General features: G+C 47.6%; 1 protein-coding gene and 1 pseudogene across 1 annotated transcript; one reads left to right on the top strand and one right to left on the bottom strand.

Annotated features, from left to right (window-relative positions):
• Positions 1–1156: 1156 nt before the first annotated feature.
• On the bottom strand, positions 1157–1336 carry LOC126518446 (U2 spliceosomal RNA; annotated as a pseudogene).
• Positions 1337–4216: 2880 nt separating this feature from the next.
• LOC126518253 (uncharacterized) lies at positions 4217–24816 on the top strand. Its single transcript, XM_055064327.2, has 5 exons — positions 4217–4332; positions 8347–8494; positions 14362–14544; positions 17496–17618; positions 24494–24816. The coding sequence occupies exons 3-5, from the start codon at positions 14377–14379 to the stop codon at positions 24662–24664; spliced, it is 462 nt and encodes a 153-aa protein (XP_054920302.2). The 5' UTR covers positions 4217–4332; positions 8347–8494; positions 14362–14376; the 3' UTR covers positions 24665–24816.
• Positions 24817–24887: the final 71 nt, after the last annotated feature.

The following is a 24887-nucleotide window of genomic DNA, read 5'->3' as shown; positions in this document are numbered from 1 at the left end:
CGGGTGCAGAAGATACAATTATCCAGCACAGCTCTGCAAGAACAGTCGGTCAGGAGAAACAATACAGGCTCGTCTAAAGGCAGCAGCATTTGTCTAAACTGAGTGCGCGCAACGGAGGCAAGCGAGCGACGTGAGGAATCCGGATCGAAGTTGGGCCTTCAACATTACGCTATCACATCGTCGCCCAACACTCGAAAGGATACAAATGGCGAGGCGTACGAAGAGCCATGGGAAATGAGCGGCGCACCGTCCAACTCTCGCAGGAAAAAAAAAAAACGCCACAGATCCAGCGAGCTGGTATCTATATATACTGAAGCTTCTGTCAGTGCATAAAGAATCGCAGGAAAAAAAAAAAACGCCACAGATCCAGCGAGCTGGTATCTATATATACTGAAGCTTCTGTCAGTGCATAAAGAATCGAAACACGAGAACACGCACGCACGCACGCACGCACGCACAAACATACGCGCACACGAATTATGCGAGCCTTTTGTTAAGTGGAGTTGCGGACTACTACCGAGTCCGACAGAGGCGTTAAACTCGACAGGGTTTCAGAGGCAGCATGCGCATGTAGCGCAATTCGAATCCAGTCTATCCGCAAGAAGCATTTGCTTCCTCATTACCGCACCGTCGTGGATGCGCGAAGGCGAGCTTTCTGGTTCTTTTTTTTTTTTTTCACAGAGAAGCTGTATATGGCAATACTCCGTTCCATACATAGCACGTCAACGCTGTGGAAGCGACGCAGGAAGTTCGATCAAAATATCCCTCCACGTGTTCAGTCCATGCTTCGCTGTGCGTCAACGGCGTTCGCTCGCGCCAGCATGCACGTGAGACTCCACGCTACGGGCTGGAAATAATAAACCCGGAAAGAACAACAAAAATAAAACTGATTCAAAACAACGCATGAGCAACCGCATACCGCTTAAGGATTAAAACTTGTTTCATTCTATACTGAGCCTACATAAAGAACAGTAGAGCAATCGCGGTCAAAAAAGATCGAATCGTTTCCAAATGCGAACGAAGCCACGGCAAGAAGTCTCTCTAGCCTCCACAGCGTTGACATGCTACGTATCGAACGGCGTATAGGTTCCGGAAAAGAAAATGCGTTCATCTATCGAGTCGTGTAGATCGAGAATTTCTCCCAGTATGTGGGACGATACCGACGCCGATCCAGAAGATAGTGAAATACCGGGCCGAGCCGCGGCAGAGGTGAAACAGGCTTTAAACACTCCGACAAATTCCAAGAACTAACTGTAATATCACGAGTCCAAATAGACCCTGTTTCTGATGTTATGCTGATAAGAACTGATACTACGCTTTGACCAGCGGCGGCCACGTCTACGTTTGCCCCACCCTCTCTTTGTCGGCGTTCCAAGCACTTACGCATCTCTTTCCTTCCGCTCTCCTGTGATGGTGGTCCCGTAGGCGTGCTGCCCGCCAAGACCGGGAGGCAGAAAGAAATGCGAACCGTCCATGTGGCCTAGATCGCGCAAGCTTGGAAAGCTTCACCGGAGCAAGCGCCAGGTTGGCCGTTGCTTCGGTGCTTCATCTCCATTGTGGAGGAGCGACTAGTCACACCTCGCCTTCCATATATGTACATACGGCGTTTGACGCACGGCAATGAACACTCCGAAATTAAGCGGCCCACATACACAATACAGGCCATGGTGGCCTGTGTTGCGTATAACCGCTTGTAGTTTTCGTGTGACCTCACAACCATTACCGCACTGCGGGAGGTCGACAAACGCACGATCGCCTAAGCTACGGCGAAGCAGTGTGTGCCCTCGGAGTGCGGTGAGGTGCTTGTTTGTTCTACGTGCCAGGAATCGTTAGTATAAGATGTCGTGCCGCGTCTTGCAAAAATACATGGGTATGTGCACGCCCCGGTGCCTCATCATCTTCTCAGGCACATCATCGTGGAGGAGCGACTAGTCGCACCTCGCCTTCCATATATGTGCATACGGCATTTGACGCACGGCAATGGACAGTTCGCAATCAAGGGGTGCACATACACAACCTTCACAAAGTGGAATGGCACTGAATTATTTTATTCCCTCCACACCACCGGCGCCACAGTCTGATGGATGGATGGATGGATGGATGGATGGATGGATGGATGGATGGATGGATGGACGGACGGACGGACGGACGGGACGGGACGGGATGGATGTTATGAGCGTCCCCTTTGGAAGGGGGCGGTGGGTTGCGCCACAAAACTCTTGCTATTATTAAGACTAATGTCCTACCTAGGTCAAAAAAAGAAAAAAACCCATATGGACTCCCACAACCAAATTTTCTGATCCCCTATTGCGAACTTTGCTTTTGTATGTCACCGTTTTTGTCGTTTCCCTACTTTTTGTGCACCAATCTTCCAATCGCCTCTTACTAATGCCTTTTGCGGACATGTTTACTTTTCCCCTGCTCTCGCTTAACCCAAGGGCTTCAAGGAGGTCAGTGGTGCCTAAATCAACCGCTGGGCAGATATCTTCACATTCTAATAAAACATGCTCCATCGTTTCCCTAGCTTTTCCGGAGCAAGCACATGCTTCTTCTTCCTTATAAGTCGCTTTATAAGTGCGTGTTAGAAGGCATCCCGATCTCGCTTCGAAAAGTAATGGGCTTCAGTTTGAGTTATCATAAATTGTTTCTTTCCTGATTTCGTTTTTGCCTCTTAAGTAGTTACTCATGGCAGCTTTCTTTTCCATTGCCGCCACCCATTAGATTATTTCAGCCTTTCTGACTTTCCGCTTCACGTTCTTTGTTGCTGAGTTGCCCACCCTACAGGCCGTATACTTGCTGATAAGCTTTATAGTTCCTTTCCTCCCCTCTGAATCAATGTTTCTTGTACAGGTATCAACACTCTCCCAGCCCGCTTACTTACTGACATATTCCTCAGTCGTTCTTATAATCATTTTTACTGCAAGCATCCCTCACTTAAAAACTAGTCCAGCCCATATCATCCTGCACAGCTTCATTTGTAGTCTTCCCGTGAGCGCCCAATGCGAGGCGCCCCACTGACCTTTGGTTCCCATCAAGTCCTAATTGTACCCCTGATTTAAAGCAAATAACAGCATTTCCAAAAGTAAGCCCTGGAACCACTACATCTTTCCACGTACCCCGTAGCATGTCGTACCTATTGTTTCAGTTTCAGTTTATCATTCTTTAAATACAATGAATTTCTAAGGTACTTTATACAGACGACGGTCCCAAAGTCGAAGACTGATGCGACCCTCGTCCCGTCCCTGTAGCGCTCTGCGCTTCATTATGGCTGCATTTCTCCGCACATCCGCGGAGGCGAGCGCCATCTGGTGGTGTTGCAAGGAACCCATGCGGCGCGCGTCGTGCGCGTACTGTGCTGTGATTGGTTGGCATATTCGGCAAGGTAACAGCTAGGCGGCAGTCACGGTCACGAAACAACGGCGAAGTACAAAGCGAAAGACTTTACCTTTAAAAGACAGGAACGGAAAGAAACGAGGGAGAAGACAACCATCGCACATTATCACTTCAAGATGCATTGCGTGTGCGCTGCTCGAAAGGGTGGTAAATGCGTATTCTACGCAATAACAAGTTCGCGGACTTGTTAGACGGAGGTCAAGCCCACTTATGACGACAGAATAATCGCATATATATGGAATGCGCATTCACAGGTAAGCAAACAAAGCCACAAAAATAATTTGGGTCGACTGGTGTTGAAAACCTAGGTTAACAATCTGCGAGACTGGCATCTCCCATGACGCGAAGCTGCCAAAAGAGCGGGGACGCAGAGCGTGGAGAGATCCTCCTAACTAGTTTTTTTTTTTACCCCATTAAGAACCATGACTTTCAAGCGGCCAGCCTTCTCCACGTCAACGAGTCCTGTGTCCAAATCCGGTGCTTTAATAGGATGATTTAATTGTACATGGCGTTTTTTGCACTCTTGTGTGCTTGGCCTGCTTGCAGAGAAGTGTCATGCTGGCTTTATGAAATAGAATAATTGGGAACGAACACAAGTCCATGTCTTCATAGTATATTCATGGATCGGAAATAAAATTTCGTGATGGTAAACCAAAGAATCAAGAAAGCAGGAACAAATGACATCCGTATAAAAGCAATCAAACAACGATCATCATTACTTGTCTTTTTCTTTTTTGTCAGTTATCTCTATCTAGTATTTTCAAGGGTACATGCGCTGATCTCGTCTTATTATGCGTTCTAATGCGTTTCTTTCCAGAAATTGAAAACCTTTCAAGGCAGCGACGCCAGCAGAAAAACGTTAATAGCTCTCGGAATATCTAATTATCGCGAGCAAAGCGCCTATGGACTCCTGCAGAACATTTTTACCGACGCTGTCAAGTAAGCATATAACGATTATTGACTCCATTTCTTTCATCTCTCACCTTTAGAGCACCTCAAAAGGTGTTCAAATGTCCATTGTGTTCTATTTTTCAATGTCGGCTTCTCTAGCAAAATTTCTAAGAAATGGAATACTAGAGACCCAAACCATGCAGCCAGTCGTCTTGTATTTGCAGCATAAATGGCTTTCGCGAGAACCCGCCTAGTCTCACAGTTTAATATTGGGACACAGTATGACCAGTATATTATACCGCAAATACTCTGCGAGACAGCAAGCACCGAATCTCTAGTGTTGCGTTTTTCGTCGTTACGAATGCAATAAAAAAAGTCGCAGTTTCGCCTGAGAGTATAGACAGTTACACGAAGTAAGGATGTTATGTTTATCGGCTGTATAAACTTGTAAACAACTGTTTACTAATAAAATTAGGAAGCATGGTGTCACGAGCGCACAGCCATACATTAGCACATTTCACGCGATAAGCTCGCACACTTGCTAACATAGAGCTGGAGTGAGGCAGCGCAGCAGGGGCGGCGAGAGAATTCACCTTCGCGCTGCCTCGTCAACGCGAACTAAGTGGCGATAGCACAGCGCACACAAAGCTATCAGCACTCGGTGCACTCCGTGTGCATCGCAGATCGCTTTATGACAGGGTTCACGCAAGGTGTCGCTGCACCCTACGTGGTCCCGTGCATTAAGCTAGCCGAACCTGCCTTCCACTTGTGAATTTCGGCTTCGTCAAGCAAGTACTTCGAAAGGGGCTTTCCGCATCCGACCTTTATCCACTGCAAGACTTTCTGCTAGGAGGTTTTGCAATGGATGCTACATGGCCTCCGATGAGCACGCGGATCATGATCATTATCATGATTCGCAGCATGATCGCTAATACAGAGTTATAGCTCAGCCAGCCAGCGGGGCAGAGGGCTCAGCGGGCAAGCATAGACTCCACTGCGCATGCGCGGTACCACATGCACAGTGGTGTCTACGCTGGCCCGCTGAGCCAGTTGGCCCACTAGCTCACGGAGCTATAACCCTCTAATGACCTTCCGCCTGAACACACTGTCATCCTCAGATGTATTCTCGAGTCGTATCGAGACATTTTCGACTTCAGTAATTGGCATTTGGACCAGGCATTCGTTGTCCCGGATCGCATACACAGCGATGCCACTTCTGTTCACCGATCGTCCCTATCGAATGTCTGCGTCTGAGCGAAGCGTCGTTCAGCTGGGAGAAAACAGTAAAGAAGATGCTTGCGAAGAACATCCTCCAGTCCCTGGGCACTCCCTGTTGTTTTAATGAAAAAGAAGCGTGGATCATGACGCTTTTGTGTGGATAATCGGTATCTCAACACTACTAAGAAAGACGCTTACCCCTAACCGCGGATTGATGATGCCCTTGACTGTCTGTATGGTGCGGCTTACTTCTCTTAATAGACCTTTGATCTGAATATCGGTAGATTGCTGTGGACTCCAGTGACCTGGCGAAAACGGCTTTTGTAGCTCCTGATGGGCTTTAACTTCGGTCTTCGCAATGCCCCGGCCACATTCGAGAGAATCATGGGCTCTCTGCTTCATGGGTTGAAGTAGCATACATGCTTATGTTATTTACTCAACCGCAATTCGCACTGACGCAAGTAGCTACAAAATGGGCGCCGTCTCGGCCCAACGTCAACGGGGAGAGAATTAAGTAATCGTTTATGCAAGCAGGCTGCTGTTAGTATCGGGGCGAAATCACTCATTTACAGAACATGAGTGCCTTGCTCTCGTGTGAACAGTGGAAAAATTTCGCCCTTATCTATTTGGCCGACCATTCACAGTAGTTTCCTACCATCATGCCGTCTGTTGGCTTGCCTCTTGGAAAGACCCTACAGGCAGGCTCGCTCTATGGGCACTGCGCTTGCAAGAGAACACCTGCATAGTGGTATGCAAGACAGAGAGCCTGCACAATGATGCGTATTGTTTGTCCCGCTACCCTGTGGCCGACTGTGACTCTTTGCACACTGAATCCCTCAATTGCGTCTTTTCCGTGAGCCAGTTGATTGACATCGCCGAAGATTAGAGTAGGTATGCCTAATTAATAGAAATAATCGAGCTCCTGGAATCCTTTGCTACCGAGTCCTCAGTGTGAATGTTCACCCTGAAGGATGGTACTTTACATCGGCGTAACGTGTACCCTGACGGTCCTGACCACCTCCTAGTTATGCCATCACACCTGCGCTACAGTTTTTCCTGAGCTGCACGACACCCCAACCGCTGGCCACCTTCGTTTCACACTAGCACATGACCGCGTGAGCCATCTTTTCTATTCATCTAACATAGCTCACTCCGTACAACGTTATGTCAGTGCCTGCGAGCTCTGTTAACGCCGAAAGAAACCGTCTACACTTCCTGCTAGGTATCTTCGACCCATCGACGTTCCATCTGCGCCCCTCTTCCGTGAAGGTTTGGGCCATATCGGACCCTTTGCTACATCTGCTACAGGAGACGAATGGATTGAGCTATGCAATGACACAAGCATAGTCGACCAGCTCTGCTACAGACGTGGCGGACATTCTCTTCCGTGACATAATTCTAGTACACGGTACCCCACTTCAACGGCTGACTGATTGAGGCCGGACCTTCCTGTCGAAAGTCATTGAGGAAATCCTGCGCGCCTAGCCCACGCAGCACAAGATCAGCACTTTCTATATCCTACAGAAGAACGGGCTCACCAACCGCTTGAATCGGACGTTAGCAGACTTTCTTTCAAAGTATGTGTCGGCTGACCAGTGTGATTGGGACCTTGCACTGCCCTACGTGACATTCGCATATACTTCCTCTCGCCACGACACTGGTGGATACTCTACTTTTTATCGTTCGGACGTGAAGCAACTTAACCGTTAGACACATTTCTTCCTTCCCCTGAAACTTCAACTAGTGAATATGCACGCTACGCCATTGTCCGGGCTGATTACGCGCTGCAGATGGCCCGTATTAGATTTATAGCCTCCCCACGAGAATCATAAGCGCCTTCATAACCAGCGACTGCATGACGAACATTTCGCTCAAGGTGCCCTCGTGCTACTTTGGTCCCCCTCCCGGCGCGTGGGCCTGTCTGAAAAGCTCCGTCCTCGCTACACCGCCCCATACCGCCTCTTTCCACAAGTGACTGACGTGACGTACGATATTGTGCCCGCTAGTCCCGCATTAAATTACTTCAGGTGCAAGGTCAAAATTAATCCGAAGCCCCACACTACAGCGACATTCACGAACATTCAGCAGTCTCGGAATGAAAGACTATACAAATGAATATAAATTTCTTAAATGAAAAACACGATAAGCGGCTCATTTGCGGGGCGATGGTTTGGATGCGCTCTAACGTGGTGCTGGAAAACCGCTTGGATAAGCCCGATTATAAAATACACGAATCGCTCACCTTGCGGCGCCTATGTCGGACCGCACAGCGGAGTGCTAAAAATTGAGCTTGACTATGAAACTATGCCTTGCGTGAACCTTTTCATGAGAATATTGCTTATGCGAATGATTCCGCAATTAGTTCTTCGTAATATCTCTACCTGTTGTTTTTGCTTCATTTTTATTTCATTTTGAACTGTTGTTCACCGTGAAAGTGCATCACAAAGTGCAACATATTTCTGTATCTTAGATGCAAGCGTTGTGTTTTTTTTTACCTATTACCTGGGCACAATAGATGTATGCATGCCCTTTAGGAGTGTGCATGAGTCGTTAAACACATTCTCACAGAAAGTGAACGGGTGGTCAGAGAAGGAATGTTGCGTAGCTGAAAGCAGTGCTTCGCGAAGCCCACTTGTCTCCGTCAGAGAACAACTGCACGTTGCCAGCGTCGTGGCCTTGCAGAAGGCAACGACCTTTGTCAAAACACGAGCTCCAGCCAACGACATGCCGTGGTCTGACGAACTTTGTTGGTTGCCTGTATACGGACACGAACTGTCTCACTCATAAAGTTTTTTTCTCCCGCTCATCACTGAACAAGGCGTATTGTGTGTCAATTTGCTACAGCAACCACGTGGCGGACACAGTCATCGCCTACAGCTCTGTGGGATGGACCGAGAGAGATGGAAGCTGCTACAGCCACCCACCTTCCATTTTCGACAACAGCGCGTTCAAAGCATCGGCTGTCAAGGAAGCCGACCGGGCACCTGACATTGTGAGTAACGCGCTTCCGTTACGAAAATCTTGAACATCTATAAAAGAAAGCAAAGTAGGGGCGTGCAAGTTTAAAAAATTCCGAATACGACTCCAATAGTCTCTGAATTCGTGTGCGATTCCAGCAGTAAATATTCGACGCTGTCGAATATTCGTTTCTATTGAATAGTACAATGGAAAAGAATTATTGCCGTCTGTAGGGAGGAATACAGATGCCAAGCGGAAGCTCTCGCACATGATTGTGATGCAGGAAAGCCGCAACTGCGGCGCGTAGGCAACATTGGCTGAGCTAACGTATGGAGGGGAACGTTTCTGTGCAGTGTAGTTTCCGGTTGTTAAATAATCCTGCCTCGCCCTGTGCGACACGCGAATTTGTCGTCTCGATCTAGTCAAAGCAACATATTCTTTGGTCGATCTCGCATTATTTGGATTGTTTAAACCGATGGACCAAGGGCCCTATAACGTAAAACTATTCCAATATGTTTCTATTCCAATTTCCTGACGTCAAATTTGCGTAACCACTGACGCAAGCACCGGACGGTCACCCGCAGGGTTGTCTGAACAGACCAATCAAACGCTCTCCTCGTTCATAGAAGGTATCGTTTGTTTGCTTGAAAAACGAATAACATTGCCTACACTGAGCGGCTTGTCGTATCTAATTGGCTGACAAGAGGCGAGGAGAACGCTCAAGTGGAGAGGGATTCACTGGGACAGAGCCAGTGCACTGAAAATCGACAACCGGATGAATAGGGTGGTGCCGGCGTCTGCGATTGGTCGGCTTTCCCTTACTTACCTTGTGGTGGCTGGTCGAAAATCGCTGCGGCATGCAACGGAAGCTTAAGAATGGCGCTAAAACTGACCCTCAGCAAAGAAGAGTCGGCAGAATGAGGTAGTAAACGTGCCGAAAGTGCTTGAAAACGTTACACGGTCACGCAAGAAGTTTTATTATGCGCAAATACACCCATGCTCTCCGGCAGGTGCGAGTAGCCAGCGTCTCAGCGATCGGCGGCAGCCATCTTTTATTCCTTTCGGAACGGGGCAGCCTGCGGCTATTCCGAAAAAAAATCAGTTTTGTTCGGTATATTAATGCATCTTTGTCGCGTACACGTCACTTTGGCGCGGTGAAATTGTGCGGTTTTGTGACGTCGCGTGACAGGCAGGTGAAGTGAGTGCAGCCCGAAATCTTTTACCAATAGCCGAGGGCTAACGGCGAAAAGGGGTCGAATCAGAAATAACTTCTTTTTTCTGTCAAATCATGCATAATCAGTGTGTACACATCATATCAGATGGGGAGGTATTGCGGTTTTCATGACGTCGCGTGACAGACAGGTGAAGTGGGGGGTGGTCGAAAAAAGTTTTTGACCAATCGCGGAGGGCTGATAGCAGAATTGGAATAGAAAAGTTTGGAATAGTTTTACGTTATAGCGCCCCAAATCTGCGAAAAAATACCTGTAGGCTAATCCGCCATTTAACGAAAAACGTTTGAATTATGAGACAATATACGCACCGAAGCACGACATGAATATGAGGAACGCCGTAGTAGTGGACCCTGAAATAATTTTGACCACCTGGGGTCCTTCAACGTGCACCTAATGGTCGACACGACCTTTTTTTTGCATTTCGCACCACATAAATGCGGCCGCCTCGCACAGGATTCGATCCCGCGCCCTCGAGCGCAATTCCTCACACACGTGACTACCACCGGGTTATCGTTCAACGAACGTGACGCTCTGCGACGTGCATGTGGCGAACTTTGTTTCATACTTACCAGTTTCATGGCGCACGAGATAGGGTGACTACATATCAGTTTCATCGCACACACCAATTTCACACTGTTCAAGCTCAGCAATATTTGGTATTCGATTCGATATTCAAAGGCCCTTTTATTTCGGCAACAATTACACATTCAAGGGGAATTTTCTCCATCGGTGTCGCCGTGAGGTTTTGTATAAAGTCAGAGTGACATAACATGGCGACCGTGCGCCGTATGCTGTAGGTGCGAGGGAAAGCTCGCGAAGGTGAACGCAGAACACAGTGGCTCTAAGCAGCGCGTCATCTCGCGCGTGCAGCAAGGGGGGCAAGGGGGGGGGGAAGGTCGGTGAGATTTTCCCGTGCTAAGAGGGGTGGGGGGGCGAGGGGGTCCGGACAGTGCGCATTTCCTTTTCTACTCCGGCTGTGGCGGATGAGCGTGGCCGCACGCACCCTCTCTTGGAGGTCGTCTGCGATGGGTTCGAAGGCTGCACCACCAGAGCTAGCTGATGGCTTCGTGTGCGTTTTCTTCAACATGCCTAGCATTGAAGTCACAGGCAGCACGAAGGCGAATTCGCTCACAGCTACTTCCGCGGTTCATCACGCCAGCGCTTTGAAGACGGTTGCCCGCGGTCATCGATTGAGATGGGTTCGTGTTTCCCCATGAGCTCGTGACAGCACGCTTTTAATTTAGTTAGTAAGCGAGTGTTTATAGCATTGTATACACCTGATAAAACTACTTGCCTTACTTCGTTTAGCTCTCTAATTTGCTATCGCAATCGCTGCTTCACCTTTCGAGTGAAAGTGTCTTTCTCAAATACTTGTGTTTGATTCGATGGAAACATTCTATTATTGAACGCCCTTCTACATTTGTAAGCTACAACTTATAGGCAACTCTCTATTACATATTTCAGTATGTTAGTGCCATTCTTTTAATGTGAAATCATAAAGTGTACTCGGCAGCTATCGCGAATTTATGAAGAGATTGTCGACAGAAATGACACTGTGGTACAGCAGTCGAATAACAGTCAACAGCAAAAAAAAAAAAAAGCTGCAGCAGAGCCCACCTGAAGACGAGAGTCAGCGGTAATGCGTTAGCATTTATTCAACGTAGCGGCACAACGAAATGTCACCGTCGAAACGACGAACGTATGAGGCGTCAACTGTTGCAGGACTCCTTTTTTTTCGCTTGCCTAACAACACTCAGCGTTATCTAGGGCCGCCACCGCGAAGCGCCGAGCATTAATGGCTTGAGTTGCTGTCTTGTAGGAAACCCTGTGACGGTTATTCCGCAAATATACCGAAATATCCTTAACGGACTGTAGGTTCGTTGAAACATTAATCGTCAAAGACGCTGTGTGGAGAACTTTTATTGCTTTCCTTTCTTTAATCTAAATGACTAAATTCGGGGGCGGGGGGGGGGGGGGGAGGGCGATAAGCTAGTATTAGGGCCGCTAAACAGGCAGACCTCCATGTAAATATTGCCCTGATTGTTCTCACGGCCTATGCATCTCTGGGAACTATCACAACAACAGATTGTTGAAAGGGGTAATGGAAGTAACAGAGACATGCTTACTGGAAAGCAATATAGCTTTATCGACTAACTTCTGGCTCATAGCCACCGTCGCAACAAATTACACAGTAGAGAAGAGAGGTAAAAGCTATATGCTGTTACGAGAAAACGGAAGACAAAGAAAGTACGCGCAATCGGGTGTCGCTTCATACGAACACGTGCGTGCGTCGACTTGGAGCGCTGGCTCACTGCCATCCGGATAAAACAAGTCCATGTGTAAATTATGAGTAGCGCTAAAGTTCCGTTTGCGCTTTCGGCCGAGAGCATTGCATCACTGGCGTGCAATATTTCCCGCAGAAAGCGAAAACGGTGCTTTTCTGCATTCAGACAGCAAGTCGTCCGCTACCGCGAAGTGGACGCCAGAACGCGCTCAATGGCGGCGTGGTCACGTGCTAAATAATGGCAGCGTCCGTGCAGTGGCGCTGTAAACTGGTCCATAAAGCCACGGATAGAATTTGTCCTGCACAACATGGAGCTCACATGCGGGCGCGCCATGGGCACTACAGGTGCTCGATGCCAGCGCCACCACATAACGAGAACATAGGCCCGTATTCTAAAACAACCCTCAATTCGAAGCTCTACCTCCACTCCACCGAGTTAAGAACAACGCCGCCCATTGACTGAAGGCGGCACTACGCCTCTCAAGGATTCCCACGAGGTGTCAGCGAACCGCAGTAACATCTGTGGAGAGGCAACGCTGCCGTCCACTTTCTTGAGTCGAGGTGAAACGTGGGGTGCCGGGACGCTCCAGAATTCGGGGGTTCATCTCGCTCCTCCTTCAAGCTAGTAAAGTGCCGAATATTAGGTTTTCCAGTTTACCGTCCCGAAGCGAATCCCAGAGATAAGGGGAACAGTAGATTGAAGGCGGAGTGCTTGCGGAAAGCCAATAGTATCGTTTCTGGCAGCTCAACACGGTAGACTTGTAAGTCTTCTCGGGGCGATGACGGCACTGTGAATGCACGACACAGTCGGTCTGCTGAAACGATTCCTTGACGGGGACATTTTCTGACGGTCGGGGGGAAGATTAGAGGAAGGGCACCTCAGAAGCCACTTCCTCCGAGCCTTAGACGAGTTGGGTTCGTCCACATGATTTTGGTAAAAACGGCTGAACACGAGCTCAGCTCGCAGGCAGTATTTTGCCTTTTCTGTCTAATTTTGTCTGAGTGCCTTTTGTTGCTTTTGGTAGATGGCAGCACACAATTCATCGAGCAATGCAAGCTGAGGCCAATTTATCATTTCTTTTTTCGAAGTAAGACATCTTGTAAAAGGAATTTTCATTTTTGTCAGTATTCGGGATACGAGCATGACACAGAAGAGCTTCACGACGTTGTCGGCAAGTTGTTCCTTGCTCAGTTCTCAGTGGTCGTCATGCTTGAGGGTCACTTCATTATTACTGAAGCTGTCGTAGCGGAAGAAGTGCTCTGCAAATTCAGGAGACTGATTTATTATGATTACATATCAACAATAGGCGTGGCATGAGGCAGATTTACCACTCAGTGTAAAAGAAATATGCTCGAATTATAAGCGGCTCCAATGCTCATCATATGCTTAAGTATAATGTAGTCGACCTGTAAACACTGGCAGTGACTGATTCAAACAAGGAATTCTCGACTTGCCCGCTCTACTGACAGGAGTCCACAGCGAAGAGTAGTCGACTACAGTCTCGTAAAAAAAAATACCAAATCGTACACTCATGCAATTGTATGAGATGCCGAGTCTGATCTTTTTTTATTTCTTTATTGGCAAGCTTAGCACAGACAATGCTTGGACAGTCGACCTTAAAGGTGTACGGACGAAGCTAAGCGTGGTCGTCTCTTAGACTTTAAAGTATTACATAGATTTTATTTTTTTCGTTGTCGAATAGTTGGCCTCGACGTTCGTTGTAGAGCGACATGCGTAGGGGATCACCATTTCTCAATGCCGTTTTTTCGTTGTACCCGAAAAGCACCGATGCCATAACTCCTGTGCATTGATGTGAACTTTGGTGTCGGCATGCCCTACAAACTGGGCACCAGTGATGGCGGGGGTCGATGTCCACAACGCTTCTTCTAAGGAGTTTTCCCCACGTGATTGTTACGTGTTCCCGCACGACGTGCGGCGTGCTCCAAAGATGCATAGTGCTCTGAACACACTGCTGGCCCAGCGACATGGAGCTGACCTTACAGTTTTGATCAATCTAGTTCCGTTCGGATTCGTCACTCTTCAGCCGTCATAGCAACGCAGGAGTCATGCGTTCTGAAACGGTTCTGTTTAACATTTCACCAGCATGTACCTGTACCCACTCACTGCACACGTGAACATTCTATGAGTTCCAGTACTAGGTAGGGACAGCTAGTTTCCTGTCGTTGCTTGGCAGCCACCTTGCTATAGCTCGTATTGCAATGCGGACCTATCTGTCGAAACGACAGTTTTACTAAATCATTTTCCAAGTATGCAAATGCATTGGTTAATGTATATATTTTATTCTGCGCCAGCAGATGCCTTGCATAGCCATCGCCTTCTTCATACCTTGTTTAGTACATCTTATGTGTACATTCCGCGCACAGAGGAGGATTGCGCAGATGATGAGGAGGGACAAGCGGTACGCATCGGACACAAAGATGGGTCTTTCCTTCGAGCTCGGCACACTTGTGTACACTTTGAAGAAGCCATATGCGGGAAGCGTCGTCACTGACGAAATGATCAACGCCGAATGTGTCACCCTCTTCGTCACCAACCTGGACGCTGTGGTAAGTATATCGTATTCTTTCTTTTTTTTTTTTTTTCGCATTCGTGAGTTCAGTTTTCCAACCTGCGAATTCGTAATTTGTACCGCTTCTCAACAGCTTTGGCGGAAGTTTGATATCGCTTAATCTGTGGAGGGTTGCAGGTGAAGCAAATGCGTAGCTTCCTATAGGCTACGCAAATCGTATATCTGTGTAATCGAAGTTGGTGTTAGTGTCAAGAGCAAAACAAATCTGGGGCGGGGGGACGCGACCTTGCAGGATGGCAATCCAATTTCCAGCGAAGCTGTTACGTTTGAACAACTGCAACAAGAATTTTAGCTCGCTGTAATTAATCACACACTTTAAAACGTTGTCCGTATATAACTGGTCGTATATAACAGGCCCGTATATAACTGACCCGTATATAACTGACCCGTATATAACTGACCCGTATATAACTGGCCCCTTTGACAACTTGCACGCATATAACGCCCTCAAGGACTTGTTAAGAAATTTTCAAAAAGGTCATAACCCATTCCTGCCTACTTTACATCCCCGACCAATAGCCATAGAATCTTCTAACCGTTTTGTCACTAAATTTGTTCTCCGTTGTGTTCACCGTTCTATTAAAGCGACTTGATAAATCCTGAGTTGTCCAAAAAACACGCCCATAACGCCCCAGATAGGTTGCATACCTAATTTATTGCTGAATTTGTATTCAGTGCACACAGTTTGAAGGTTGACTACATATTACATATAGTCTGCCCCTAATTGTAAACAAGTGTAAACAAGGTGCCTTATTTAGTTCACATAGGGCAGGGCTCAAACCTACTACAAGCCTCGTATATAACAAACAAAGAAAGAAAATAAACAACATTTTAGGAATTATTTGTAACGCTTCTATTGAGGCGAGGAAATTTATAGTTTCGTCGCACATTGCACCTAACATCCCTTCCATTCCCGCCAAACTGAAACTCGCTGGAAGTAGAGATGCTCCAGAAAATCAGGAAGCGTAACTGAAAACAGCAATACGAAACCTTCAAAGTGTTACTTAAGAAATTGTCTGAGATAGCTGAATTTCATCCGTACGCATTTAACTTCGCACACTGATCTACAACAGCCTTTCCTACAATATTGCCAAATTTTATCTTGGTGCCTTTTGTAGTTCTCCCAAAGCAACGGGCTAGGTTCTGCGTTGCTCATAAAACACACTCGCAACTTTCCGTAGCGTTTGCTTGCGTTTTATTTGAAAAGGCTGCAACAAACACACCAACTTCAACACATCGACCATAATGAGTTCACTGGTGATAGCGACCACCGCGCTATTGAATTCGCATCCTAACTTGCCATAATGGTGCATCGATATTTCGCAAATTTCATCTTGCAGGCACTTTTATACTGATGCCAGCGCTTGCGTACTACATTTTCCATTGCTCGTAAAAACTGAACATAAAGCTCTGGAGCGCTTGAAGGCATAATTTATTGCACAGGCCTTAGCTAACCGAAACACTTCGAAGTTTGCCTGCACGCAACTGAAAACAAGCCCCTGAGTTTAAACATATATAACCTTGGTGTAGCTCGTAACGTTCCCTCGAAACAGTGGGAAACATAGTGCCAAACATCCATATAAGAATTCCGAGCACTTGACACGGGAATGTTTTAGAAACGCTGCCTTTCATGCACGCGCATTTAACTTCGCAAACACGTTCGTTAAATTCGATCCGGGCGGAATTTGCAGTTAGGCTGAGGCAGCGTGGGCCTAAATTTGGCGCCGCTCGTACTGCACCCTCGTAACGCGCCAAACCTCGTGCATACGTAATGGACGGCAAATACCGCAATGCACCGAAACACTTGCATCTTCGCCTAAGCATTCCCCGTAACGTGCCCTTTCATTTCGCCAGATACGAACAAAATGCCTTGTTTTGGTCACCGACCACATCGAAAGCCCAGGACCACCGAAAACACCGAGAACGCCAAGAACAGAACCTCGTATTACGAAGCAAAACAGACAACACGAAAAACTATGATTTGCTAATCGTGTGCATCCTGACTAAGTAAGCCTGCAACGTGACAGTCTCTCCACACACTGCATTGACTCGGCGTCTTGTATAATTATTTGAGTAATCTGAGAAACATTACAGATAACGGTACTATGGCACCCTGCAACGTTTGAATAAGTAATATTTTAAAAGTTCTGCAAATTAGCATACAATGAATAAACATTTACTGTTTGTCACTCTAGCACACTTGCTACTGCATCGAAATATAATCGCGCCTAGCATAGTTCACCGAGGAGACCAGGAAAATACAAACTACGCGGATCGCATACGGCATGCAGATGGGGCGAACAGTATTCAGTAATTATTTCCAAGGCACATAACATCCAACACTTCAAGCTTTAGGCAATCGTCACCCATTGTGTGGCCCGTATTTCCATGAAATATGAAATCGTTGCCGTCTTTGGTCTTCGCAAGGATGCGGGCAAACTTCGTAAGCGTTCCACGCAATGCGTCTAAGCGGTTATCGCAGCTGCAGCTGATGTTGCTGATGATGAACTATAATGACAGAAGCGTGTCTGCACTACACCCCCTCATCGAAATTCGGCAGCTGGAGCCACGACCCCAATCGCTACCTCGAGCTTAGAAGCGCACGGCCATAGCCGCACCTACTGCTCGTTATTTGCCGCTCAGATTGCGGCTTCATTGACACCTGGATGAAATTGAAATGCCGTACGACGAGGCAGTTGCTAAAGTCGCCCCTGAATTTCACCGACGCCACCTATGCGTTGACAACAAGATACTTGAATCGACAGGATATATGGTGGAGCGAACTGCCAAGCGTTGTGATTTTCTGTACGCTCGAGGCGACCAGAAGAGACTTAACTTTGCCGGTTTTGCTTGGTTATGTCGTAGCTGCACATTCGAATCGACGAAGCACGGGCCATAAGTGATCGATACCCAGATGTTCTTTTTCAGCCTTGCAAGACCGATTTGCAGTTCAGGCGAATTGAACTATTCACGGGCGTCAACGTGGCACAAGTGACAGGCGATAACACGAAGGCCATGTTCTTCGAGAGCGAAGACACCCTCAACGCAAAGGTAAGTTCACGCACATCTAATGCATACACCAAAAATATTTTTTGAGCATGCGTGTGCGCGCGTGTTTGGGTTCTAAGGAGTGGCAGACGATGGGCGTCACGTGACGTGAGTCTAAACGCAGTTGGACGCGGAAGTCACATGGCGGAGTACGTGTTGTCCGGAGTGACAAATGCCAACGAGACCACGTTGGGGCCGTGAAATATACATAGAGCGAATAGGGACGACTTTTGTTGTTGTTATTCTTTGTTGTCAAGAAGTCACGGGTCCATCGGCATACATTGAAGGCGTGTCAAAAATATATTTCGTGAACTTTTCCATTCAGGCTTGGTTCTAGCTATTTATTTACCTTGGCGATACTTACTCACAAGCTAAGGCGAATTAAATTTATATTTGCTGACAGAATAACATTGTAAACCCTGCTCGTAGCGCAAGATGTACTAAGCCATACCGCAAGAATCCGTAATAAATCCAAGTCCGTTGTCGTCACTCCCCAGTGCGGCCGCACTGTGGCAAGCCCCGCTGCCAGTTTCGTTCATATTGCGCTAGCTGTTCGGTGCTACACCTTTAGGCACGGTACTACGTTCTGCTCGAATGTGCGTTCCACATTTTATGAATTAGGATATATGCGTCGCTTATGATAGTGTATTCCTTTTGACTTAGTGAAAAACGCGCCGGCATTTATATACAGTGGTCATAGTTTAGATGCCAGGACGTACTCGTGGTCTGAGGGAACACTGAAGAAACCTTGCTGCCGTAGTCTGGCAGAGATGACGCACCATTTGGCGCAAAAGCACGATTGTTGTGCAAGAAGAAAAGAAATGTCGCGCGAGCTAAGGAGAACAAAAAAAAAATGAAGTTGCCTGTTCTGCTTGCTCAGAGACGTACCGACCTGTGACTTTCTTATTATTGTTCGGAGCCGAATTGCCCTCGTTGCCGTCTTCGTACATTACGACGATTCCAGCGAACTATGAATGGGTCGACCCAAGCGCAAGTGACGGGCCCGGTGAAGCCTGCTCGCGAAACGGGTCAACAAAGCGAACGCTGCCCTTCAATTTTCGACAACGACTCTAGTGAGCTCACAGCCCTGGCTTGAACGTACCACGACTTACCAAGCTGAGTTCCATGTAAATGCAGTCGATATCGAACCTTTTACTTCCGTAGAATCCTTTGTGAGAGAGCTTGAAACCACGCTACTCTATGGCAAGCCTAAACATTACCAAAGAGACTTTTATGATTTTCCTTCCATCGTTAGCGACCTCGCGGAATAACGCCGAGGAAGCTTCCCTTGTAACGCCGCAGAAAAGTGTTCGATCGGCTGAAACCAAGCTACCATTTTTAAGCATCGAGCCATTACGTCGAGTCATTAGTAAATGGTTACCGCTGTGCGAGAAGTCTGAAATCGTCATTGAAACGCGCCTTTCATTCGGCTTGATGGTCAAGTTTCATTATCATGGACACAACCTTGCTGCCATTGCCAGCCTGCAGGTGACTGAGGCCTATTGCAAAGATACGGTGGACATGTGGTCCACCGCATTATGCGACACGTTTGGCATCGAACAGGAAATATTTCTTGCATTTGCTTGCTGCCGTTAATTCGTTATTCGATGTTCCTGCATGGACATTCCTGCATTCGATGTTCCTGCGTCACGAATGACGTCCTATGACGTCCTTTAAAGTCATGTAAGAGGATATGCATTTATGCTGATATACGTAGTACTGGGACGTCTTCCGTCAGGTCTGCTGGTTTCGTATCAGCGAAGTCATTCTGACAACAATGCCTCGACCGCTACAGAAGACTACTGATACAAAAGTTCAACGATTGATTGCGTTTCTTCAATTGGAAGCAGCGAGCCAGGAAAAAAACTCGTGCTTTGGATGATTGCGTTTTCAAGCGCAATGAATATCTCCTTGACTCTCCGTGACAGAGGTAAGCATAGTCGAGATGAAGGTTGAAAGACACGTTTGTCAAACCTGTCTTCAGTATTATTAAACGGAAAAATCAGACATCCACCCGTTCGTAGCAATTGCTACAAAGGAAACCCATACGGGTTCCTGGAAAGAAAAGCCTCGCAGTTGAAGAAAAATTCGTCCTGGTCCGGGACTCGAACACGGGTCTACCGCCTCTCCGAGGCTGCCGCTCTGGCATCTGATCTAACCAGGCGGCTAGCAGATGGCAGGCTTGCAGTCGAATTGGTCAACAACTCGAAGCAAAGGCAAAGGCAATATTACTCTCTTGCCTTTGCTTCGAGTTGTTGACAAAGTCGACTTCGCCCTACCATCTGCTAGCCGCCTGCTTAGCTCAGATGGTAGAGCGGCTGCCGCGGAAAGGCGGTGGTCTCCTGTTCGAGTCCCGGACCAGGACGAATTTTTCAACTGCGACGCTTTTCTTTCCAGGAACCCGTATGGGTTTCCTTTGTAGCAATTGCTACGAACGGGTGGATGTCTGAGTTTCCCTTTATTAATTACTTCTTTCCACCTTGCGGGTTTCCGCAGAGCTATTACGTCAAACTCTTGCCTTTGCTTCGAGTTGTTGGCAAATTCGACTTAGCCCTACCTTCTGCTAGCCGTCTGGTAAGCTCAGATGGTAGAGCGGCTACCCCGGAAAGGCGGTGGTCCCGGGTTCGAGTGCCGGACCAGGAAGAACTTTTCTTCAACTGCGAGGCTTTTCTTTCCAGGAACCCGTATGGTTTTCCTTTGTAGAAATTGCTACGAACGGGTGCATGTCTGATTTTCCCTTTATTAAGTACTTCTCTCCACCTTGCGGGTTTCCGCAGAACTATTACGCCAATCTCTTTTCAATATGTAGCGAAGCACCATTCGAAGCAACTGTGTTAATTTTACAAAAGTGTGCAGCTGATTTCTGGAAACTGCGAATACAAGTTATCGACTGACGAAAAGAGCAGATTCGACGCCATTAAGATGTTGCTCCCGTTGTGCCATAAAGAGTTACCGTGTAACTGAATCCCATAGACAGATCCTAATGCTCAAATTGTCAATGGAGGTATGCAACTTCTCTTTCTTTGCCGCCATCCAACAACGACACAATAGTTTCAAGCATCGAACAGACGTGCTGCGCGGAAGCAATGTCCAATGACAACGCCGTCAATGACGCTGCGGAATCGGTCTGCTCGACAGCCCGTTCGACAAGAGCAGTGTCGTTTCCTGCGAGCTCTGATTGATGGAAGAAGCCAACTGAGTTTTCTGAGAGATGACCTTTCCAAGCAGTTGACCGTCGAAGGGGAAGTGATGTTGTCCCCGAACACGATCAGGAACATTCAAAATTCAAGAAACAGGAAATATTGGACCGTTCGTTTGAAGCAGTAGAGCCTGTTCCATAGGTCACACCCGATTGTCGACGTTGCCAAGATTTCAAATATCGGCCAAGAAACTGAAATGCGCCTGGCTGAAATGGTTCTTTGCTCAAAGCTTGAGGAAGCCGAAATAAATCATGCACATTCGAGCAAGTTCGCTGTGAATTTAGACGGAAGCATTGGACTCCTTCATTATTAACGTGCGCGCAAGATGCACAAGAAGAGTCTTCTTTTTGTATCATTGTCTATCTTGCGCAGCATGGTAATAATTCAAGCATGAACCAACTAGTATGGAACAAAGTATGACTGCAATATATTGGACTACGGATTGGAGCAGACCAAAGGTGGCGGATTTTCGCAACTGGAGCCAAATCTCAGATAAGCCCGATTCTTGAAGCCACGAACGGAATGTTGAGCTGAAGTTTTCAAGGGGTTACAGACAAAACAGCAGAACACGTGCTCTCAAGCCTGCATGATCTGTGTGCTACGTCAGTACAGCGAACAGTTGTGCCCCCAACAATTGAACCTATGATGAAGACATCTAAACGCGTTTTGGGGTTTTACAAAACGTGGGAATTAGTGGTGACCGCGATCCACAACAGAAATGAATTATTCTTGACGAGCTCAAATATTGTATCACGAGTGTTGGGGAACGCTATGGGAACTCAAAACACAAACCCCTTTTCCAGCATTTCTACCATTCATAGGGTGGCGACTGCCTCCGAGATTTGCGCGTGCTGGCGCGTCCAAATATCGAAAATCGCAAAGCGCCGCACCCGGTTCCTTCGAACACCTCCAGCTGGCGCTCGCCTCCGCTGCATCGTAAATCCCCTTAAACTTCGTAAAGTAGCGCCACGCTTTGAAAAATGCCGCCGCCTCCTCGTGCGCTCTGGCCGACGCCGCATCGCTATTGGCCTAATAGCATCACGTGGGCCCTCGCCCCGTGCATCAGCGCCATTTTTGCTCGAGAAGCGTCTACGGAGTGGCGAGTAGCACATGTTGGCGCCATTGCTACGCTCTAGCAGTGTAGGCGGCGCCACGGTCGAGGAGAGAGCGTGAAGGAGAGGGGAAACGAGGAGTGAAGCCGGAGGAGGATAGTGTCGCTACTTTACGAAGTTGAAGGGGTTTTACCGCATCGTAAAGCCTCTACAGGGTGTCTACCAAATTGACATTTCCAAATTCCCTGAGTTTTCCAGGTTTTCCCTGAGTGCTTTCGCAAAATTCCCTGAGTGATGCAGAACTATGTTTTATGTCAAGACGGGCTGAAATCATTATTGCCCAATGCTGTCACTCTCTAGTAAGCATATGAAAGAAATTAAAAAAGGAACGACTTAATCCAATTTGAATACTAAGGAGTAATGTTTACGTTATTCAAAAAGAGGATAAATGGAGGGGTTAGTAAAATGCACAGCAAATAAAATGTCTTTAAAAATGCAAACCGAGTCGGACATTCTCAAATACGAATAAAAAGGAGATACATACAGAAGCAAATATTTTCAAATATGAGCTATTTCTATCAACTGAAACCAAGCTCAGTGGTATGAGGCCCGAACTTTGTGACAATTGGGATTCTCTCTCAACAGCTCGTAAGTCAACCTCAACTGTTCTGACATACTGTCAACCCGCCCACGACACCTCAGTGTTGTGTCACTGCTTTAAAGAGTTTATATTGGTTTGGATCAAGGACACCTGCATCTCGGCATACGCCAACACTGTTTTTTGAGCTCAAGCGCCTTCAAAACGGCGGCAGCACGCTTCCTTTCCCGTTCATTCCTGAATGCGTAGGTACTTTATGTTGTTGTCTTCCTTACGCCACTCGTTCGTCCCATGGACCACTTAAAGCATCTTCTTGGTTAGTTTCACAGTTCACGTCCGATTTTTTGAAATCCCTAGGGTCCGCGAAAACATCCTAAAAATCGGTAAGTTGGAAAAAATTAATGGTTGTCATTTACTGCATTTAAAGGCTGAAACCACCACACGCACATTCGAAAACGCTCTGCAGGCCTGTCGGTACACGTATTAGGCATAACGGTGCTCGTACTGTGGCAAGAAATATCGGGTGCATGCGTGCATAATTAAGGAATACATACTGTGTCCCATGGCAATAGCCCCTTTACACGTTTGTTATGCTTCACTACAATACTTTTGTTAATTCTTCGCCAAGTAACGTTTCTGTACGGAGGCGAAGCTGACTTTCGGGAACCGGCATTATGCAACGTACTGTGCTTTCCAAGCTTCTAAGCCAATCGCGAGGACCACAACGGCGGAATCCGTGCCATTGTTGAGAGTAGCGAATGCTTTCAATAAAAAACACGGCACCCAACGGCAAGAAGCCTCATAGCGAACGCCGAAGCAGCTAGGCCTAGCGTTGCCGCAGTGGTGGCTACGGCTGCCAGCGGATCTGCGTGCGAGAGCGCCGGTACGAGGAGGCGAGGTAATCAAAATGGCAGTGGTGGTGGCTTTGATTAATGCCGTTTCGCACCTGCGGTCACGGCAAAACATCCGGAAAATCGGACGGCAAAGAGTTCTTGCGTCCGAAATTTCAGACGTTCCGATACATTGACTCTAATGGGTACGTGATGGTGCCGCATAGCCGTCCAAATTATCGGGAATCCAGAAAGTCGGTCGTTGACAGCGCACTGTCACCTCTTCCAGCCGATGAGAGGGCGTCAAGGGTGATTCATTACGATTCCTGTTTCTTACTCACGCCAGCATTACCGCGACTTTCGACCCTTTCAATAAAATTACAGCTAGTTTTCCCTGATAGAGGCACGAACTCCCTGAGTTTTCCCTGAGTTTTTCCAGACTACTCAAAATCCCTGAGAATTCCCGGTTTTCCCGGTTGGTAGACACCCTGGACTCTACCTCCGGAAAAGTACCGCCATCTCCTCTCCTGAACCGTTTCTTTTTTTACTTTTTCTTTGCGAAAGCAAGTGGACGGTGGCGCCCCCTCGAAAGTATCCGCTGAAGCTAGGTCACACTGGACAATTGCTATCCGTGCTATCACTAGACAGCAATCGACCAATAGGAGATTCAGAAAAGAGAGAAGCGGTATTGTTCAAAGGATGGCGGTACTTTTCTAAAGGTAGAAGGGCTTTACCACATCGCGGCTCACGAAAGACGGTGAGTTTCTACGAGAAAGCTTGCCTTGGTGCATAGCGTTCGCTGCCAGCGTTTCCCGGTAGCCATTACAGTTACATATGCTTCAGTTGCCGGGAAGCGTTAGAAGCAGTGAGGGATCTTTGAATGCTAACGCGTTCCACCCATAAAGGCCAAACTTGAGCACCCTCATATTTTTTTTTTCATCAATGGGGCACCTTTCTTTCGGAGAGAACCTTATGAGGAGTATTCTGTAGATTTGTGCTACGCTCGGACAGTTCACGTTCTCCTCTTTCTTGAATGTCTTGCACAACGCACCTTGTTGGTTGCCGGTGCAGTATTGTAACGTAGCCGACGCATCGTCCCACCCACGGGCGCACATTCAAATGTAAGAACGATTCAGGGGCGGCTAGATTGTGTTCTGTAGATGAGTTGCCTAACGCGCCTTTCCGGTTGCGCACGCAGTGCCTCAAACTGACCGACAATTCCACCTTCCTGCGGGGGGGCATGTCCATGCTGCTGCTGAACGCCCACCTCGGGGACCCCACCCAGAGCTGCTCCGGTCTGGACGGTCGTGAAAGGGGCGAGATATTTTGGCGAATCGAAGTGGTCAAGACAGCGCTGAAAATACCGTGACGCCGAGCCGCGACCATGAAGCTTACGAGAAGTTCCGGACTGTGCGGCGCCAGGGGCGGTGTGCTTCATTGTGCCTTGTCACAATTTGTGTGGTCAATTTATGCCGCCTGGGCAACTGCATGTTTTTGTTCGCTGTCATCACGTAGCCTAGCGCAACTATATTAAATATTCTCTCGTCCATGTATTCCACGCTCTCTTAAACCAGTATCTGACCGAATGGCTG

The sequence above is a fragment of the Dermacentor andersoni genome, chromosome 11 (genome assembly GCF_023375885.2).
Source record: "Dermacentor andersoni chromosome 11, qqDerAnde1_hic_scaffold, whole genome shotgun sequence".
In the NCBI taxonomy this organism is placed as follows: domain Eukaryota; kingdom Metazoa; phylum Arthropoda; class Arachnida; order Ixodida; family Ixodidae; genus Dermacentor; species Dermacentor andersoni.
The sequence above is the reverse complement of the archived record's forward strand: the minus strand, read 5'-3'. Positions and strand labels throughout refer to the sequence as shown.